The 17,697-nt window shown below is 51.1% G+C and overlaps 1 protein-coding gene across 3 annotated transcripts; it reads left to right on the forward strand.

Moving 5' to 3' along the window:
* The first annotated feature begins 1,565 nt into the window (after nucleotides 1-1,565).
* Nucleotides 1,566-16,820, forward strand: LOC117313169 (pregnancy-associated glycoprotein 2-like). Of its 3 annotated transcripts, XM_073809011.1 has the most exons (12): nucleotides 1,568-1,968; nucleotides 2,522-2,597; nucleotides 2,834-2,944; nucleotides 5,859-5,912; nucleotides 9,061-9,232; nucleotides 10,187-10,304; nucleotides 10,408-10,526; nucleotides 11,748-11,941; nucleotides 13,092-13,208; nucleotides 14,751-14,892; nucleotides 14,980-15,078; nucleotides 16,530-16,820. In XM_073809011.1, exons 3-12 carry the CDS (start codon nucleotides 2,937-2,939, stop codon nucleotides 16,680-16,682), a joined length of 1,176 nt encoding a protein of 391 aa, XP_073665112.1. In that variant the 5' UTR covers nucleotides 1,568-1,968; nucleotides 2,522-2,597; nucleotides 2,834-2,936; the 3' UTR covers nucleotides 16,683-16,820. The 3 variants fall into 3 exon arrangements, with proteins under 3 accessions (XP_073665109.1, XP_073665110.1, XP_073665112.1); XM_073809008.1 differs by having other exon boundaries at nucleotides 1,566-1,968; nucleotides 14,980-16,577; XM_073809009.1 differs by having other exon boundaries at nucleotides 1,566-1,968; nucleotides 2,525-2,597; nucleotides 14,980-16,577.
* Nucleotides 16,821-17,697: the final 877 nt, after the last annotated feature.

Here is a 17,697-nt window from a genome sequence, read left to right on the forward strand (position 1 = left end):
GCAACATTAGGCATCCGCTTCCCAGGACGCCAGGAGCATGTCTCCGTTACAGCCTGGTCACATTTCTTTTCTGAAGTTTTGTTTCCTAAACCACAAGGCCCCTGCGAGCCCATTCAGAAAAAGCTGGCCCTCCAGATGGACAAGCTCCCAAGGGGACTGGCTCGTGGCAAAAGATCACGAACTAGGCTTCAGGCTACCTTCCCCCTGGGCCCAGCATCTGTGTTCTCGGCACAGTCCACACGCTGTCCCTGCCCTCCAGGCTGCACCTACGCAGCGAGGATTTTCTGGATTTGGCTCAGAGCACTGTGAAGAAGGGTTCACTGAAAGAATGAATATTTCCCAATAGATGAGATCCTTTCCCAGTTACCCCCTCCATCCCCAACACTCTCGTCTCCTCTGCATCGCTTCCTGGTCCCCCAAGCCCAGGACTAAAGAGCGGCTGGAATTTGCAGTCAGACAGACCTGGATTCAAATCTTGGCTCTACCCCTCACAGGCCCTGTGTGCCCCAGGGAGATGCTTAACCGCTCTCAACCTCAGTTTCCTCATCTGTAAATTGGGGACACTATCCAGCTCTCAGGTGCCCACGTAAAGCACACGGGAAATGCAGTCAGTGTCTATGGGCTCCTCGAACGGATCAGGCTCTGTGCCTGGGAGAATGGAGTGGCCAGGGAAGGCCTCTCTGCGGGAGGGGGTGGTGGGGGGACATATGAAATGACACTAGATGTTGAGAAGGAGCCAGCCATGAAAAGAGCTGGGAGAAGAACATTCCAGATGGGGGAAATAGTCACTGCAAAGGCCCAAGGTAACCAAGCTCAATTAATGGTTACTTTTCCACCTTCAATCTTCCTTCACGGTTGGACCTAGGCCACAGATCACCAACCATGACCTCATCACACACTTCACTTGTGAGTTACCAGCAGCAAGCCTTCTCCCTCCTCTCCAGAAGGGAAACCCCAGAGCTGTCGTGGGGCTGAGTCAGCTCTGGGGCTGGGGGCTGTGTAGACGAGATGGTTATCACCAGGGGCATCAGATGCCAGGGGTACCAGCAGTGACTCTGACCCCCTCCGTTTGCTCGTCCTCCTTGGTGGAATCCCCAGGGCACTGAGAGAGCCAAGAGGCAAGTAAACGCTCTTGTCTAACCTTCCCCTGTGTGATCACGGTGTCCCCAGACCACACTGCTCTCTGGGCAAAATCTGTTTCCTCCATTCCTTCTCGAGAGGTGGCCACGGGGACCAGAATCAGCACCTGACCCTGAAGCCTGGTGGCTGGAACTCAACTCACAGTCAGTTGGTACCCAGGGATGCCTAGCCTTGCCCCGTGCATCTGTCCTTTTTCTCCAACCAGATCCATATAGCAAAGTCCGCATAGAACAGGAGTGGTTTCATCCCCTGTCAAAGCCTTCGAAGCTCCAAGGTCTTTCTGAGCAGCAAAGAGGGAACAAATCCCTTGAATCCGAGCTTGCCTGAGCACGCCCAGCCTCGCTCAGCCAGGTGTTCCCTGAAGAAAGAGTAAGACATTGCATCTAAGTTGCCAAAGGGCTGAGCAGAAAATGCTCCTCGCTGTGAACGCAGTTCAATGTTATCCAATCTCACGAGGGTCTGTGTTGTGTGAACGAGAAGCGGGAGCCCGAGGGCCGCTGAGCGGGGCGTGAGTTGGGCGTTATTTGTACGACTGCCTGCCGGTGCCACTCCAGCTGGGAGCGCCCCCACTCTGCCTGGCACCCAGCAGAGCCAGCTCCCAGCATTGCTTTCCTCCTGCTACAATGGCAGGTCTGGTGATAGAAGCGGAGCCAGACTTGAGGAAGCAGGGGAAAGGGCTTCCTCTCTGGCACCTGCAGACTTCTGAGAGCTTCCCAGCAGTGGGTTGCAGCTGAGCTGTCTCTGATCTTTCCCTGCTCGGAGCTCTCCCAGCCTGAGAACCAGAGGCCCTGGGTCCCAGCGATTCACTAACTTGCCTGCAGCCTTTGGGTAAGTCATACACCCCTGGCTTCAGTTTCCTCCTCTCTGGGATTGGGGAGACTGGACTTGCTCTAGAGCAGCTGTCCCAGACTGAAGGTCAATGCCAAGTAGTGGACGAGTGACTGAGAGGTGCCCATTTCCGAGGATGCTGAGGCCACAGCTGGTAGTCAGGGTGCCGTGATTGCCTGACGATGTCCGGCAATGCTGGACTCAGAACGGGGAGTGGCAGACCAGTTGGCACACAGCTGCTGTGAGCCGGAGGACCTTAGGGGCCAGGCCCACTGGAACATTCTGCCACTCAGGTTCTGTGGGATGAGAAGGTTGTAGACTTCAGTAGAAACCCAAGTTAGGCTGGTGAATCACCTCTCCTAAAGGAACTCTGGGTACAAGACATGCCAGGAAGGTTAGATAAATTAGACATCATTTTAAACGCTTTGCATGAGCTTCCGTTTTGCTGTCCAGCCAACAGCTAGAGTGTAATCAAAGGGCCCCTGGGTGTGGCTGTCCCTCTTCCCGGGGCTCACCAGCAGGGAGTACGGCTCTATCACCTCCATGTCCACAGCAGGAATTCCAGCAGGAAGATCGTGACCTCCAACAAGTTTTACCGGAAGACCCAGGTGGATCTGGACCTCTGCTAGGTACCATTCTTTTCTCAGTGCTTCTTCCTTCCTGGGTCCTAAGCAAGCTGTCTTCCTCTTGGTTACTTGGTTGTGAATCCCTCCTTCCTTCCCTTCCAAATAACCCCACAGCCTCGCTCCTTGCCTCCCTCCTTACCTAAGCCCTATCCTTCACCTGCAGATGGCAGCCCCCGCCCCGGGGAGGCAGATGACCAGTCCATTTTTTCTAAAAATGTCTTCATTCCTTCTACCTCCAGGTCCTGACCTGGCTCATCAAAGTGTCCAGCTGGATGACCAAGCAGCCCAGAGCGTGGGGCGGGGGGCTGGCGATGGTCAGATCACACGAGAAGAGCTGGAGTAATGAGCAGGTGGGACTTCCACCGCTCAGCCACTGGGGGCCTGTCCAAGTCTATTTTTCTTGGGCCCCTCAGGGTATCACTAAAGACAGAAACTTCCAAATGGAAGTTTTTTAAACTTATTACAAAAAGATTTCAAACATAAAAATAAAAAAGAATAGCATCATGAACCCTGTGTTTCATCCCTCGATATCAAGAATTACATTACTGTCTTAGTTGGCCCAGGCTGTCATGGACTGGAGGCTAGAAGTCCAGATCAAGGTGCCAGCCAGTTGGGTTCCTGGTGAGGACCCTCTTCTTGGCTAGCAGACAGCTCTCTTCTTGCTGTGTCCTCACATGTGGTAGGGGAGGGGGAGGAAGAATGAGAGAGAGAAAGAGAGAGAGGAAGCTTTTTTTTTTTTTTTTACATCTTTATTGGAGTATAATTGCTTTACAACGGTGTGTTAGTTTCTGCTTTATAACAAAGTGAATCAGTTATACATATACATATGTTCCCATATCTCTTCCCTCTTGCGTCTCCCCCCCTCCCACCCTCCCTATCCCACCCCTCCAGGCGGTCACAAAGCACCGAGCTGATCTCCCTGTGCTATGCGGCTGCTTCCCACTAGCTATCTACCTTACGTTCTTCTTATAAAGGCGCTAATCCCATCACGAGGGCCGAACTCTCAAGACCCCATCTCAACCTAAGTACCTCCCAAAGGCCCTACCTTCTAATTCCATCACATTGGGAGTTAGGGATTCAACTTATGAATTTGGGGGTGGACACAATTCAATCCATTGCAACTACACAAATCTTTTTTTTTATCTAAACCTTCACTTTAACATTTTTTTTTTACTATTTATTCATTTTTGCTGAAGTATTTTAAGGAAGAGATTACCGTGTCACAAAATATATATAACCACAATGCTATTTTGTTCCAAACAAAAGTAACGTCTAATAATCAGTCCATATTAAAATTTCCCCGATCTTCTCAAAAAAATGCCTTTTAACAGTTTATTTATCAAATCAGGATCTAGAGAATGTACACACATGTTGCATTTGGTTGTTGTCTTTTAAGTCTTTTAATAAATAACAGTCTCTCCCCCCCATTTTTATGCCATTTATTTGTTTAAAAAGCAGGAGGAAGTGGGGTTGTTTGTCCTATAGAATTCCCAAGTATTGGGTTTAGAGCATTGCTTCTCTGTTCCTTTATCTATGTATTTCCCTGAAAACTGGTAGTTAAATCTAGACTTGAGTTCAAAACTTTTTATTCGAATATTTCATATGTAATTCCATATATTTCTTATGGCATTACATCAAGAGGCTCATAATTTCTAGTTGCCCCACTTTGATAGACGTTGAGATTGATCAGTGGGTCCTGATGTTGCCAAACTCATCCATCCGTTATAAACTTCCCCTTCGACCTTTCACCTTATGGTTTTAGCATCCATTGATGATCTTTGCCCAGATCCATGTTTTCATTAGGATGTTGCAAAACAGTGGTTTCCCGGTTCTACCATTTCTTCTGAATTTAATTACTGGAATTCTTCGATTAAAATGAATAGTCCTTCATCGACTATTTGTAGTTACATACAAAAATAGCATACATATTGATGATTATTTCCCCCTTGCAGTGTTCAGAATAGTGAGTTGGTGCATTGGCAATCTGTCACAGTGACAAATTAGGTGTTGTATATTACCGCTTGGAACTCATGGCTATTTTTTTTTTAATCTTTATTATTTATTTATTTGGTGGCACAGGGTCTTAGTTGTGCGAGGCAGGATCCTCAGTTGTGGCATGTGGGCTCCTTAGTTGTGACATGCATGTGGGTTCCAGTTCCCTGACCAGGAATCGAACCCAGGCCCCCTGCATTGGGAGCACGGAGTCCTATCCACTGCACCACTAGTCATGGCTTTTTATATATTTAATTTGTTTCAATCAATTTGATGTGATGTTAAAATTATCCCACTTTTGGCCTCTTCATATGGATTCCTAAACTTTTGCGCGGCCCCTGGTGGTCTTTGAAGGCCCTCAACTTTCTGGTCCTTCAAGATTCCGAGGCGTACCTTGTGCATTTCTTGGCCCAGCCCTGAAATCAACCGTCTCTTCAAGAATCTCTGTATCTTCTGGTGGGAAATGGTGTTCAGAGGCCACAGGCTAGGCCTCAGGATTGTCACTAAGTCCCTGTTATCAAGTTGCCATTGCTTCTAGGCTTTTCAGTGGTCAGACCCAGAAAGTAGAGATTTTCTCTAAAAAAAGAAAGGAAAATAATTAATTGGTACAACTTATACTTCCAATTCAAGTTTTCAGACCGCAGGGTTTTACTGAAGCTTTTTGTTTCATATGTAAACATCTTTTCTCTCTTCCACTGGAAGTCGTGCTTCATGACAACATTAGCATTAATTACTTACTTGCTTTAACCTGTAACATACATAAGATACTCTCAAAATAGCAGTAGCAACATCACCAACAATAAGGTGCTGGATATAGTTTCAGATTTCTTTGGTTTTTTGTTTTGGGTTTGGTTTTGGAGGGAGGATGTGTTTGTGTGTTTGTCTTTGTTCTTAGAAGATATCCCACTCTGAATGTAGGTCAAAATTCTGCATTTTAAAGCCACTTAAGTAATGTTTTGTTGTGTGCGGCTGGGTCACCAACTTGGTAGAATTAGGCTCATTTGTCTTAGTTCTCAATTTCGACAGATGTGTTTATTTATGTATTTTTAAATTCTGGAACACATTTACATGGTTGCAAAGTCAAATTATAAAACAAGAAAAATCTCACTTCCGTCCCTGCCCCTCCCCCATAAATTACAGGTTTTTTTAGTTTTATTGAAAACAGACATATATGTGTAAAAGTAACAAACTATAAGCACTTTTTTGGTCCCTCTTTTTTAAAAACTAAACAGTACACCCTGAAGACCTCACCCATTTCACATCTCTCTCTAGTTGTTCGGATGCCCTGTGCCTTACTGAACACTCCCTCGTGGGTGGCCACTACAGGTAAGTTTCTAATCTTTTCATTTTACAAACAGTGTTGCAGTGAATGGCTTGTACATATGTCTTTTTGTATTTTTCCCAGTGTATCTTTTTTTTTTTTTTTTTTTGCGGTTCGCGGGCATCTCACTGCTGTGGCCTCTCCCATTGCGGAGCACAGGCTCCGGACTCGCAGGCTCAGCGGCCATGGCTCACGGGCCCAGCCGCTCCGTGGCATGTAGGATCTTCCTGGACCGGGGCAGAACCCGTGTCCCCTGCATCGGCAGGTGGACTCTCAACCGCTGCGCCACCAGGGAAGCCCACCAGTGTATCTCTGGGATAGTTCCCTAGAAGTAGAATTGCTGAGCTAAATGGTATAGTGTGTGTCACTTGCTAGTTGCCGTCAGATACACTGCGTAGGGACTGAAACACCAAAACTGAATTTTAACAACATTCAAAAATGAGTAGGAAGACGCAGCACCCAATCTATCACCCACCTGGTGACCAGGCCAGCCTCCCGTTGTTCTACCCAAGGGCCAGGCCTGGATAGATCTCACGCAGGAACACCCACGTCCTGGGAAGCCTGGAAGGAACCATAAAACTCCATCATCTTCACTTTGGCTGGAATAAGAGTTTAACAGGTAGCCCTGTTCACCTCAGGCTGAGCAGGAGCTCTGAGTGGTCTCTTTTGTCTTCTTTGACTGATAAGACACTTAGAAGTTATTTCTTTGCATGCTTGGTTTGGTAGAGAAAATGTTTCAAGGCATGGACCCTAGTGGGGAATTATACCAGATGCTCAGCAAGTGGACATTATTCAATTCATTGGTTTATATGACCCTGGTAATCTTTCTTTACAAAAGGAAGGAAAATTAACATGGTTCAGATGCATTCGGTCTCTTACTCATTCGACCAACATGAATTGAACCCCCTCTCTGTCCCCTCTCTACTCCCACCTCTAGGCCAGAAACAAAAACCTGCACAGCCTGCAGGCTGAATCCAGCACACAGTTAGTTGTTTGAGGTTTGGCTCACACTATGTTTTTTGAAAACAACAAACAAAATTGGTCGCTAACATTTAAAATCAGGGGATTTTACATAAATATCCAGACTTCTAACTTCTCTTGAAAACTTGCCAACCAGCCGCTGGTGGGAGCTGAGGAGCGACTGCCCCCAGTGGTAGGGCATGTGCTGCCCTGTGTCCCTGGTGCCCGCCCAGCCCTTCCATTCATTTCTCTTGCCTCCTGAGTCATGCGTTTGTGAGAGCTTCCCTAGACTGCTAGCTCCCTGAAGATAAGGACCTTGTCTTACTTGACTTTGACTTTCCAGCATCTGACCTAGATCCCAGCACACAGGGTCCTCCCTGTATGTTTGTTGGACGATATAAAGTATCTTGTGGATGCATGCATCACATTTCTCCCAATAGTGAAGCTGTGCAATTGTACTACTCTAGCCCAGACCTTTGATGCATATTGGCATCACAGGTGCCCCTGAACTGTGCCATCGGTCCCACTACGTAAAGCCACTCGCATGTCACTGGGCTGCCCCTAAAGTCTTCACTTTGCCATTTGAACTCTTTTCCTCCTAGCAATCTCTTCTCCAGCTGAGGACAACAACGCACGCTTCGTGACCACACGAGATCACGAATGTCAAGCATTCCTCTAGTAGTATTTACTTTTATCACGTTGTTAGCAGTGTTTTATCTCCAAGTTGGCAACAGTCTCCCCACTCTTAGTCCATGTGGTTCAGTTAGGTTTTTCAGCCAAGCCCCAAAGAAGAGATTACAGTAGAAATCTCTGTATTCTGAGAATTTTCCAAGTCCACTCCCCACAGACACTGATGGAGGTAAAGATTGTATCGAGAGCTTCATATTTCTGATCAGATCCATTAATGGGCTAAAGGGGACAATTAGGGCATGTCAGAGCATATATAACTAGGAGCCCTTGGCCACCACTGCATGCTCAGAACTCACTCTTTCCTGAGTACTTGGACCCAGAAAAGAAGCATGAAGTGGCTTGGGATCCTTGGGCTGGTGGCCCTCTCAGAGTGCCTAGTCATGTAAGTGCGGGGACTGTAAGTGGCATCATCTCTCTTTCTGGGGTCTTCCTTGTCCTCTTATTCTTCCACCCATCAGGGTTAGAAGGGAATGTAATCATTCCCTGACACTCTTGAAGTTCAATTCTCACTTATTGATGAGTACCGTGCCATGGGCAACATGAGCAACATGGGGCCCAAGGGTCTTGGGGTAGGCCTGCAGGGCTGCACAACTCTTGGGGTACCGTCACATCATAACCTATGTGAAAATGGCACTCCTTGGGATTGCTCAGTGCACAGCCTGTGCAACTGTAAGTGTGGTCCTATGAACAGCATTTCTCCTATATTGGTTTCTACGACTTCTCTCTGCTCTCTCTCTATTTCTGTGTGTATGTGTCTGTGTCTTCATCTCTGTATCTCTCTCTTTTATCTCTCCATCCCCTTTGGATGTCTCTGTGCATGCAGAATTCTCTGAGTTTTCGTTTTTGTTTTCGTTTTGTTTTTCTATTTTGACTCTTCCTTGCTTCTCTAGCTTCTTAATTTCCCTAATTTATTCCCCATCTCCTGGCTTCCTCTCTCACCCCTCTCTTCTGCTGGAGCCCTGGAGAAAGATCTGGAAGGCTACTTCTAGGCTGATTTACCTCTAACAAGCAGTGTGACCACAGCCAAGTCACAAACTCCCTGCATTTCAAATTCCTCCCCTGTAAAAAGAGGGTAATGATCCCCCTTCAGACTCCTTCCCAGAACTTCTTAGAAAAAGATACAGTGGGATGGCAATAGCAATGGGAAGGGCTGTCATTGTGGACACTTCTTACATGTCAGGTACATTATATATATCATCTCACTTAATACCCAGAGCATTCTATACGGACGATAGGAGCTATATTCTACCTTTGTACCTACCGAGGGGGAAACTGAGACTCCAAATGGTCATATGGCTTACCCAAGATTACACAACAGAACCTGTATTCAAACCTAGGTCTTTGTCATGGTCTTTTCATGGCATCCTGATATGAGAGGACACTCATAAAAATGCTTGGAATATACACAGTGCCATTACAATGCAAGGTGTGACAGTCGTACTATAGCACAGACAGCTGATTGCTGACCCTTCTTTGTTTCCTTTTCCCAATGCTCGGTGAAAGAATCCCGCTAACAAAGATGAAGACCATGCGAGAAACCCTCAGGGAAAAAAACTTGCTGACAAACTTCCTGTTGAAGAACAATGGCAACTGGTCCCAGAATGTTGGCAACAGGTCCCAGAATGTCGCCTATTACCCGAAAATGACTCTTCATCCCCTGAGGAACTACCTGGATGTGAGTGTGTTGGGTGGATGGCACTCTACAGCGCCCCCTGGTGCTCTGGCCTGGCACTGGGGTTCATCTGGAGGCGCCAGGCGGTGTGGTGGGGCTAGGGCTCCTGCAGGAAGCAGAAACACTGGGGAATACGGACCCCATTCCCAGAGAAGAGGGCACTCTCATCCTCAACTCTTGGTCGGTGGTAACTGGGCTCGGCAATGACCAGGTGGCAGGTAAACACCCATTTCTTGCCAAAGATATGCCATTAGTTTGAGGGAGATTGTTCCTCCTGAACTAAGTGAGCCACTGAGTTACAGATGGAAGGTGAGCCGTGTCTGATCGAAAGATAAAGCCAACTGCAAATCAAGATTGAAACCCCAGGCGGACAAAGTTCAGCCTCCGCAGATCCAAGGACACCAGTAAAAAGTTACTGAGCCCCTATGGCCTGTCACGCCATGAAAATCTAACACTATGGTTATTGTTATTGATTTTAAAAAAGGTCTCGTCTCTTCCTCAAGAATGCATAGGACAGCCTGAGCGATAGGCAAAGAGTAAATACATGTCAAATAAAAGCGTGGTGGTGATAGGACATGGTCTGAGTTCAGAGGAGGTGGCCTGGGGTGACCTAGGAGGGCCAACTGGAGAAAGAAACAGGCTGGGCCTTAAAGGGGGGACTGGAGAGCTTCTCAAATGAACGCACCAGGACTCGCCTGGAGGCCAGTGCTTAAGACTCTGCGCTCCCACTGCAGGGGGACCGGGTTCGATCCCTGGTCAGGGAACTAAGAGCCCGCATGGAGGAAAAGAAAGAAAAAAATCAAATGAAGGCACCGGTCTGAGCAGAGGCTGTGAGGTGGGGCGGTTGGAAAGTGATCTCAGGAGACACGGGACACCTCGAGGGAAGCAGTACCCTGCGAATCGAGGGCGGCCAGGGCAGCCAGGTCTGACCACACCACCCCTCCCCGGCCCCTGTAGCTAGCCTATGTCGGCAACATCACCATTGGAACGCCCCCTCAGCAGTTCAGGGTCGTCTTTGACACCGGCTCAGCTGACCTGTGGGTGCCCTCCATCTACTGCTACAGTCGCCCCTGCCGTGAGTACCTGCCCCCCCCGCCCATCTTGTACTCCCCCTCCCACCCCCTTCTCCGTCCTTAGCGCCTGACGGACACAGGAGCTAAGTTCTCTTGTGTTCGCAGGTACACACAAGCTCTTCAACCCTCACACGTCAACCACCTTCCGGCTCTGGGGCCGGTCCATCGACCTCACCTACGGCTCCGGGAGGATCATTGGATTTCTTGGCTACGACACTGTTCGGGTAACTGGAAACCAGAAGCCGAGTCAGGGCTGGCCCTGGGAGCAACCGCAGCTTACAAAACAGATGCAGGCCCAACTGGGAGGGCCCGTCTTTCCCAAAGTCCCCTAGTGGCTGGCCGCCCACCCCACAGTGTTGTGTCCCTGGGGAGACAGTGTCCCTGCTGACACACAAACTCCCAGAATGGCTGACCCAGAGAGTGGCTTGAGGTGTGGGTTTGCAGCTCCTTTGCCCATGAGCAGCTCAAGGTTCCTTTTGCTGGGAGCAGGGAGAGAGGGGAGAAAAGCACCCACTCTTATATCCTCAGGCTGTGCCAGGTACTTTCACGGTAATAACTCGTTTACTCCTGCAGCAACCCCACATAGCAAGTGCTATGATTAGCTCCACTAGACAGATGAGGGAACCGAGGTGCAGAAAGCCAGGGCCTTGCCAAGGTCAGGCATCAGGTAAACGGTGGAGCTGGGCTGGCCAGTCAGGATTCATCAGGTGTGCGGTACTTGGGGAGAGGATAAAACTGATCTTGGGCGGTTGCGGGGAACTGAGGGCTTCGGGAATCCGGACAGGGAAAGCAGGGGGCCACAGATGTGGGAAGGGCCTGATAAATGGGGGTCCACGAGAGGGGGCCTTTGAGAGCCTAGTGAAAACTATAGCCTGCATCCCCCAAAGGGCCTGAGTTCTCTCCCTCTCTCTCTCTCTCTCTCTCTCACACACACACACACACATGCACATGCACACACACATCCCCAAAGCGTGTTTCCCAGGCAGAATTTTCATAAGCACCCTGGCAGCGACATTGTAAAATGGGCTTCTGTCTTTCTGGGCGGATGCAAATTCCACGATGCACTGCGATGAATTCAGTCCATTTCTGTCATCAGATCACAGTGATGGCAAAGAGAAGACTCTCCTGCTCTCTACTCATTCTGTCCTCCAGTCGGAACCATTTGGTCCTGTTGAGTCCCTGTTTTTCCACCTGCATAGGAAGCATGAGGCCAATTTCGCTCACTTCACATGGTGTTTGCAGGATGGGCAGGTGTTGGTTCAAAGCCACAGCCCAGCACAAATGGAACCCAAATTCCAGTCGCAGCTTGGTCTAACTATCTGAGGTCAACACAGGGCACAGCCAGGCCGCAGTTCTTCTCTGCGGTGCTCATGGCATCTCCATCCCAGCCCAGTCCCAGCCCCCCTTCACAAACCTTTATGTGGGAACACTCCCCTCTCCCACAGATCGGGAAACTTATTGACATGGGCCAGCCATTTGGCCTGAGCAAGTTACAGTTTGGGATGGAAGATGCACCCTTTGATGGCATCCTGGGCTTGGGCTACCCCAGCCTCGCCATCCAAGGGACCACCCCCGTCTTCGACACCCTGAAGAAACGAAGCCTCATTCCTCAGTCTGTCTTTGCCTTCTACTTGAGCAGGTAAGTCCGAACTGCACAAGCCCTCTCTCTAAGTCAGCTGTAAGATGCTTTCAGTTGCATGAAAAGTTGTAGCCCACCTGAGTCAGAAGTTTCCTGAGAGACAGTCTAGCCCGAGATAACTATGGCCCCAGGGCCACATCTGGCCCTGCCACTGGTTTTTGTAAATAAAGTTTTATGAGAACACAAGCATGCTCATGGGCTCAGGGGCAGCAGCTTGGTCCAGGGGGTGTGAAGGGAAGAGGGAGAGCAGTGGAAGATACCAGGATACAGGTTGGAGGAAAAGGCAACAGGATGTGCTGATGGATTTCATATGGGAGGAAGGAGAGGGATGGTGGGAATGTTTCCTCCTCACTAACATTTTACCCGGATCTCAGAAGCAGCTACACAATTCGCAGGTGCCAGCGCGAAATGAAAACGTGGGACCTCTTGTTCAAAAAGTATTAGGAGGGGCTTCCCTGGTGGCGCAGTGGCTGGGAGTCCGCCTGCCGATGCAGGGGACGCGGGTTCGTGCCCTGGTCCGGGAGGATCCCACATGCCACGGAGCGGCTGGGCCCGTGAGCCATGGCCGCTGAGCCTGCGCGTCCGGAGCCTGTGCTCCGCAATGGGAGAGGCCACAGCAGTGAGAGGCCCGCGTACTGCAAAAAACATAAAAAATAAAAAAAGTATTAGGAATTTCAAGACAGGGATAGCAGAGGCTCAGGGCCCTGCTGAGTGTGAGGCCCCATGGGTGGCACAGGTCACACACGCTGGTGAAGCCAACCCTGGGTGAGCCTGAGCCCACACCCTTGGCGCCCTCGAGCCTCGGCTTTTCTGAACAATGACAGGCAAGGCGAGGGGGCAGCCAGACCCCTCCGGCACGGTGTCCTCTGAGGGTATCTCTGAGCACTCTGGTTGCTGGAGGGGACCGGGCCCTCTTCAGAAGGGTGGGTGGTCGGAGCCCAGCCAGGCTGCCCAGCTTCGAACCCCTTCTGTGCCACTCACTAGTCGGTGACTCACCTCGGACAGGTCCTCAATCCCTCCGGGCCTCAATTTCCGTCTCTGTAAAATGGGGACCCTAATAGTGCCAAGGATGGGTGGAGAAGCACAGCCCTCAGACAGTGCCTGCCGTTATTCTCCTACAACGAGCCCTCCCTCTTCCTTCTCTCCTCAGCCAGAAGGAGAATGGCAGCATTGTGATGTTAGGCGGGGTGGACCACAGATACCATAAAGGAAAGCTCCAGTGGATACCAGTGTCCCGACCCCACTACTGGCAGATAACCATGAACCGGTAAGCCCCTCCCTCTGAGGGCCCCCCCAAGTGATGCTCCCAACGTGCACACGGACACATGCAGACACACAAAAAAACGCACAGACGCACAGTCACACACACAGACGTACGCTCCACCCCAAAGACACACGTGTAAGCACACGCAAAGCACACAGATACACACAAAAACACACACATACGCTCCACCCCCCAAAGACACACGTGTAAACACACGCACAGGCACACAGATACACACAAAAACACACACAAATACACACACCACCCATGGGTTCATAATCACCCCAGGCCCCTGACCAGGGCTCTGACCAGGGTCCTGAACATGGTTCAGAGAGACCTGTGCAGCCCAAGAGGGCTGCCCCCACCACGCTGGAAGGCAGGGAGCACGGTTGAAGACCCTGAAGTGCAGTGAAAAGAGGACCAGGGAGGATGTCACCAGCCTGAACAGGGTTGTGATAAGTTGACCAACTGTCTAGGGCTACCCGGGACCCAGGGAGCTCTCACTACACAAAACTACCAGTTTCAAAACAGGGAAAGTCCTGGACAAACCAGGAAAACTGGTTTCCTGAGGGAGAAACTCCCCAGCAGTGGAGAGAGGTTGGCTGCATTCTTGAGACCTGAAAGCAACTCATACAAAGAGACACTCGCCCCACCCATAGCCACCCCCCATCCCGGGCACACAGTGGGGCAGGGGCTGTGACAGAGAGAATCAGGAAGCCGGGATCCAGGAGTGGCCTGAGAACAAGGGGCAATAATTGACGGGATTCTCAGTGATACCCTCAGACAGAAGCTTCCGTGTCCTTTGGAGGCCGCTGGGCTAGCTCAGGCATCGCCTGGCCGCGGGCCTCAGTGTCTGAGCTGTGTGAGTGGGCCATGCTGGGAGACAACCTCTCCCAGGGCAGCCTGTGTCTCTGACACCCCTACTCTCAGCATCTGCTGCCCCGGAGAACCTCCATCGTCACTGTGTGGGTTGACCCGTTATCGGTCACACAGCACATACAGGGCTCTGGTTGTTCCTCATCCACTTTTTCATTCATTCATTCATTCAACAAACATACATTGTGCATCCGCTGTGTGCTAGGCACTTGAGAGAGGCACTGAGGCTACAACTTGCCCTTACATCTAGTAAGGCAGACGTACATGAAACGAGTCACACACATAATAATGAATTTCCACTTCGGTACATGCTAGAAATGAGGAAGAGACTACAGAGAGTGACCAAGACAGGAGCCTGATCTAGTCTGGGGGTGAAGACTTTCATGAAAAAGAGACAAGTAAGCTGGAACCTGGAAGATGAGGAGAAATTAGCTAGACAAAGGGGATGGGGGGTCTTCTAGGAAGGGCGACCAGCACGTGCCAAGGCCCTGAGGCACCAAAGAGCCTGACGCACTCAGGAGCTGAAAGGAAGTCAGCGAAGGTTAGGCGACCAGAGCAAAGGCAAACAGAGGCAGGGCGTGAGCTGAAGGGAGACAGTCAGGGAGGGGGCAGTCGTGGGGGGAGACTTCACAGTGATCCTGGTGTCCACTCTGTCCCACTGTCTCCCAGCATCACCATAAACGGTGTAGCTTTTGGTTGTTGCCGCGGCTGCCAGGCCATTGTGGATACCGGGACGTCGTTCCTAGTTGGCCCAAGTAGAGTGATCACCGCCATCCGAAGGCTCATCGGCGCCCGCCTTGTCGATAACGAGGTGAAGGGTCACGTCACAGGGCCACTCCGGGGCTCTCCACGCACCAGGGATCACCTGGGCCAACCTCTCTCCCTCTTTCTCTAACAGTATGCGGTTTCATGTAGCTATGTGGCTCGCCTGCCTACAATCATCTTCAGCATCAACGGCAACGACTACCCAGTGCCCCCTCAAGCCTACATCAGAAAGGTGAAGGGCCAACCCTGGTGGAATTGCAGGAACCCTTGGGCTCCTGCTTGCAGGAGGGGGCCCTCTGCAGGGCAAGCCACACCATTGCAGATGCCACGGAGCCCCTGTGGCTGGGCCAGTGCCTCCCACAAAACCAACCACTTGAGAGTAAGGGGCAGTCTGGGACTTCCATCATCCTGAAATAAATGGAACACTGCCCCGTGCTGGCCTGGTGCGAGGCACAAGGAGAAGGGAACACTGAGGGCCTCTGCCCTCAAGGAGCTTCAGTTCAACCTGAGCCCTCAGATAGATGAACACGGAAAGTCAGCTCTAGCAATCCCTGCAATAGGCCAAGGGACAAGTGGGGTGGGTGGGCACAGTCTCAGTGTGTTGTCCCACCATAATGGTTAACGGTCTCCCTCCCACCTCGAAGGTGTCCTGCTTTGGATGACAAATTACATGGCGACCCTCGTCCTCGCCTGCGACTTCCCCTTGCTAAGCCCCACTTCCCACTCTGTGAGTTGGGGTACCAGAGCCCTCTGTGGGGAGGCTGCATGCTCCCGTGAATTAAGGGTGCACAGTGACCGCACGGCCCTTGCACAGGGTTGAGGCTTAATGCCAGCTCCCTATGGGAGTTCAGAGGAGGCTGATGGCCTCAAAGAAGGCTTTGAGGAAGAAAGGGAATTTCAGTCATTCTAAACCCCCAGCCTCATGGAGGCATGAGAAGGCCTGCATGGGTCCAGGAGAATCTACACTGGACCCCATGCAAATGGCACCCCCGGGGGCTGAGCCGAGGGGTGCCGGGCGCAGATTAGAGTGATCAGGGCTGTACACAAGGGGAGCACCAGGGTGAGTCACCCAACCCGGCCTGGAGTGGCCAGGGAGGGCGAGCGTGGGGCCAGGAAGCCTTCCTAGAGGGGCTGAGCGCAGTCTCTAAGAACGGGTTGTGGGGAAGAGGGAGAAGCAAAGGCATTCCCTGCAGAGGAAACGGAGAGCAGGGTCAGAAGGAATGAGGGGAATTACAGGCCATCCTTGCTCTTGTTTAACATTTTATTCAAGTATAGTTGATATACAGTGTTGTGTTAATTTCTGCTGTACAGCAAACTGACTCTGTTATACATGTGTTTGTATCCTTTTTCTTCTTCTTTTCCACTAGTTGATCACGGGAGCTTGAATAGAGCTCCCTGGGCTCTACAGCAGGGCCTTGTCGTTCACCCATCCTCTCTATAGTGCTTTGCATCTGCTAATCCCAAACTCCCGTCCTCCCCTCCCCCAGCCCCTCTCCCTCATGGCAACCACATGCCTTGGCCGCTCTTGGTCTTGGATGGGCACCCCACTTCCGCAGCTGCTGAGAGAGCCACTTGGTTCTTACCAAAGGAGGGAGATAAAACTGAGAAGCTGCCAGCTCCGGATGCCCAGAGGGTGGCAGGTAAGGGCTCAGGCTGACTGCTGTGCATTTCCGTCTCCCCCAGAGCCTTCGGGGCAAATGCCTCAGCACCTTGGCAGCGGGCACAGAGAGCATGAGCCGCTCGGAGACCTGGATCCTGGGCGACGTCTTCCTGAGGCTGTATTTCTCGGTTTACGATCGGGGAAACAACAGGGTTGGCCTGGCTCCCGCAGTGTAAAGGCTGGGGCCGCTTCAGCAGTCAGGCCCCCTCCAAACACACACTCACTCACACGTAGGGCACTCCTACCCAGGGATGGCGGGGGACTGTGGTGCTCTGCAAAGCCCCATTCTCAGCAAAGAATAAAAGTTTCCATTCTCAACGGTGCTAATACAAATGGGTGCCTCTCTTTGGGTCGGGGAGGTGCATCATGATCGGGCAGGATCTGAACCACAAGTGAGAGGAGCCCAACTCCAAGTGGCTTTAAGGAAAGGGGAGACTTACTGGAAGGACACTGGGGATCCGGGACACAGGAACCACAGCAGAGGCGAAGATCTCAGTGACTGGACCCAAGGAATCAGAAGCCATCAGCTCCCTCTTTCTCTCCCTCACTCTTTCCCGTCTCTCATCTTTGATTCTCTTAGCCTGACAACTTTCTTCCCTCACACTTCTACACATATATCCCTAACGCGTCTAATCCCTAAGGAAAGAGCTCAGAAAAACCTCAGGATACCAAGGAGGGCTCTGATTGGGCCACCTCAGATCACGTGTCCAGCCCTGGAGCAACCATCCTGGCGGGGGGCTTGGGGGTACTATGATTGGCTTTACTTGATCACGTGGCCCTGCCCAACGTGATTGACAGTCTCCTCCAGCACCACGTGACTGCAGCTGGGGCGAGCCAGCCCCCAAGGAAGTGGCCGCGAGTGTTCTAGACAGTGGAAGAGTTTGTGATGGCCCCCACCAACTCCGCCCCCTCCTCTTTCAGAGGGATGGTAACGGGTAATAAAAATACCTTCTACCCTTCCAATCTCACAGGACCTTTGGCAGTGGCCTGCTCCAGGGGGGTTCTGGGTGAGGCCCTTCAAGCTGAGATGGTTCCCGTTTGTCCCCCCACCCCAGTCACCAGCTCTCTGCCAGGTCCACACCTGCAGTGTCCTTTCCAGTCCCACTTCCCAAGTGATGGGCCGTGTGGATCCCTGAGCCATGCCCACCCCTCCAGGGCCCAGCATGCTCCTTCCCTTGGCCTCCAAGGCTG

The sequence above is a fragment of the Tursiops truncatus genome, chromosome 8 (assembly GCF_011762595.2).
Source record: "Tursiops truncatus isolate mTurTru1 chromosome 8, mTurTru1.mat.Y, whole genome shotgun sequence".
Lineage (NCBI taxonomy): Eukaryota > Metazoa > Chordata > Mammalia > Artiodactyla > Delphinidae > Tursiops > Tursiops truncatus.

Coding starts and splice junctions, on each gene's coding strand:
- LOC117313169 (XM_073809008.1), top strand. Junction 10,305..10,407: donor CTGCTACAGTCGCCCCTGCC/GTGAGTACCTGC, acceptor TTGTGTTCGCAG/GTACACACAAGCTCTTCAAC. Junction 10,527..11,747: donor TTGGCTACGACACTGTTCGG/GTAACTGGAAAC, acceptor CCTCTCCCACAG/ATCGGGAAACTTATTGACAT.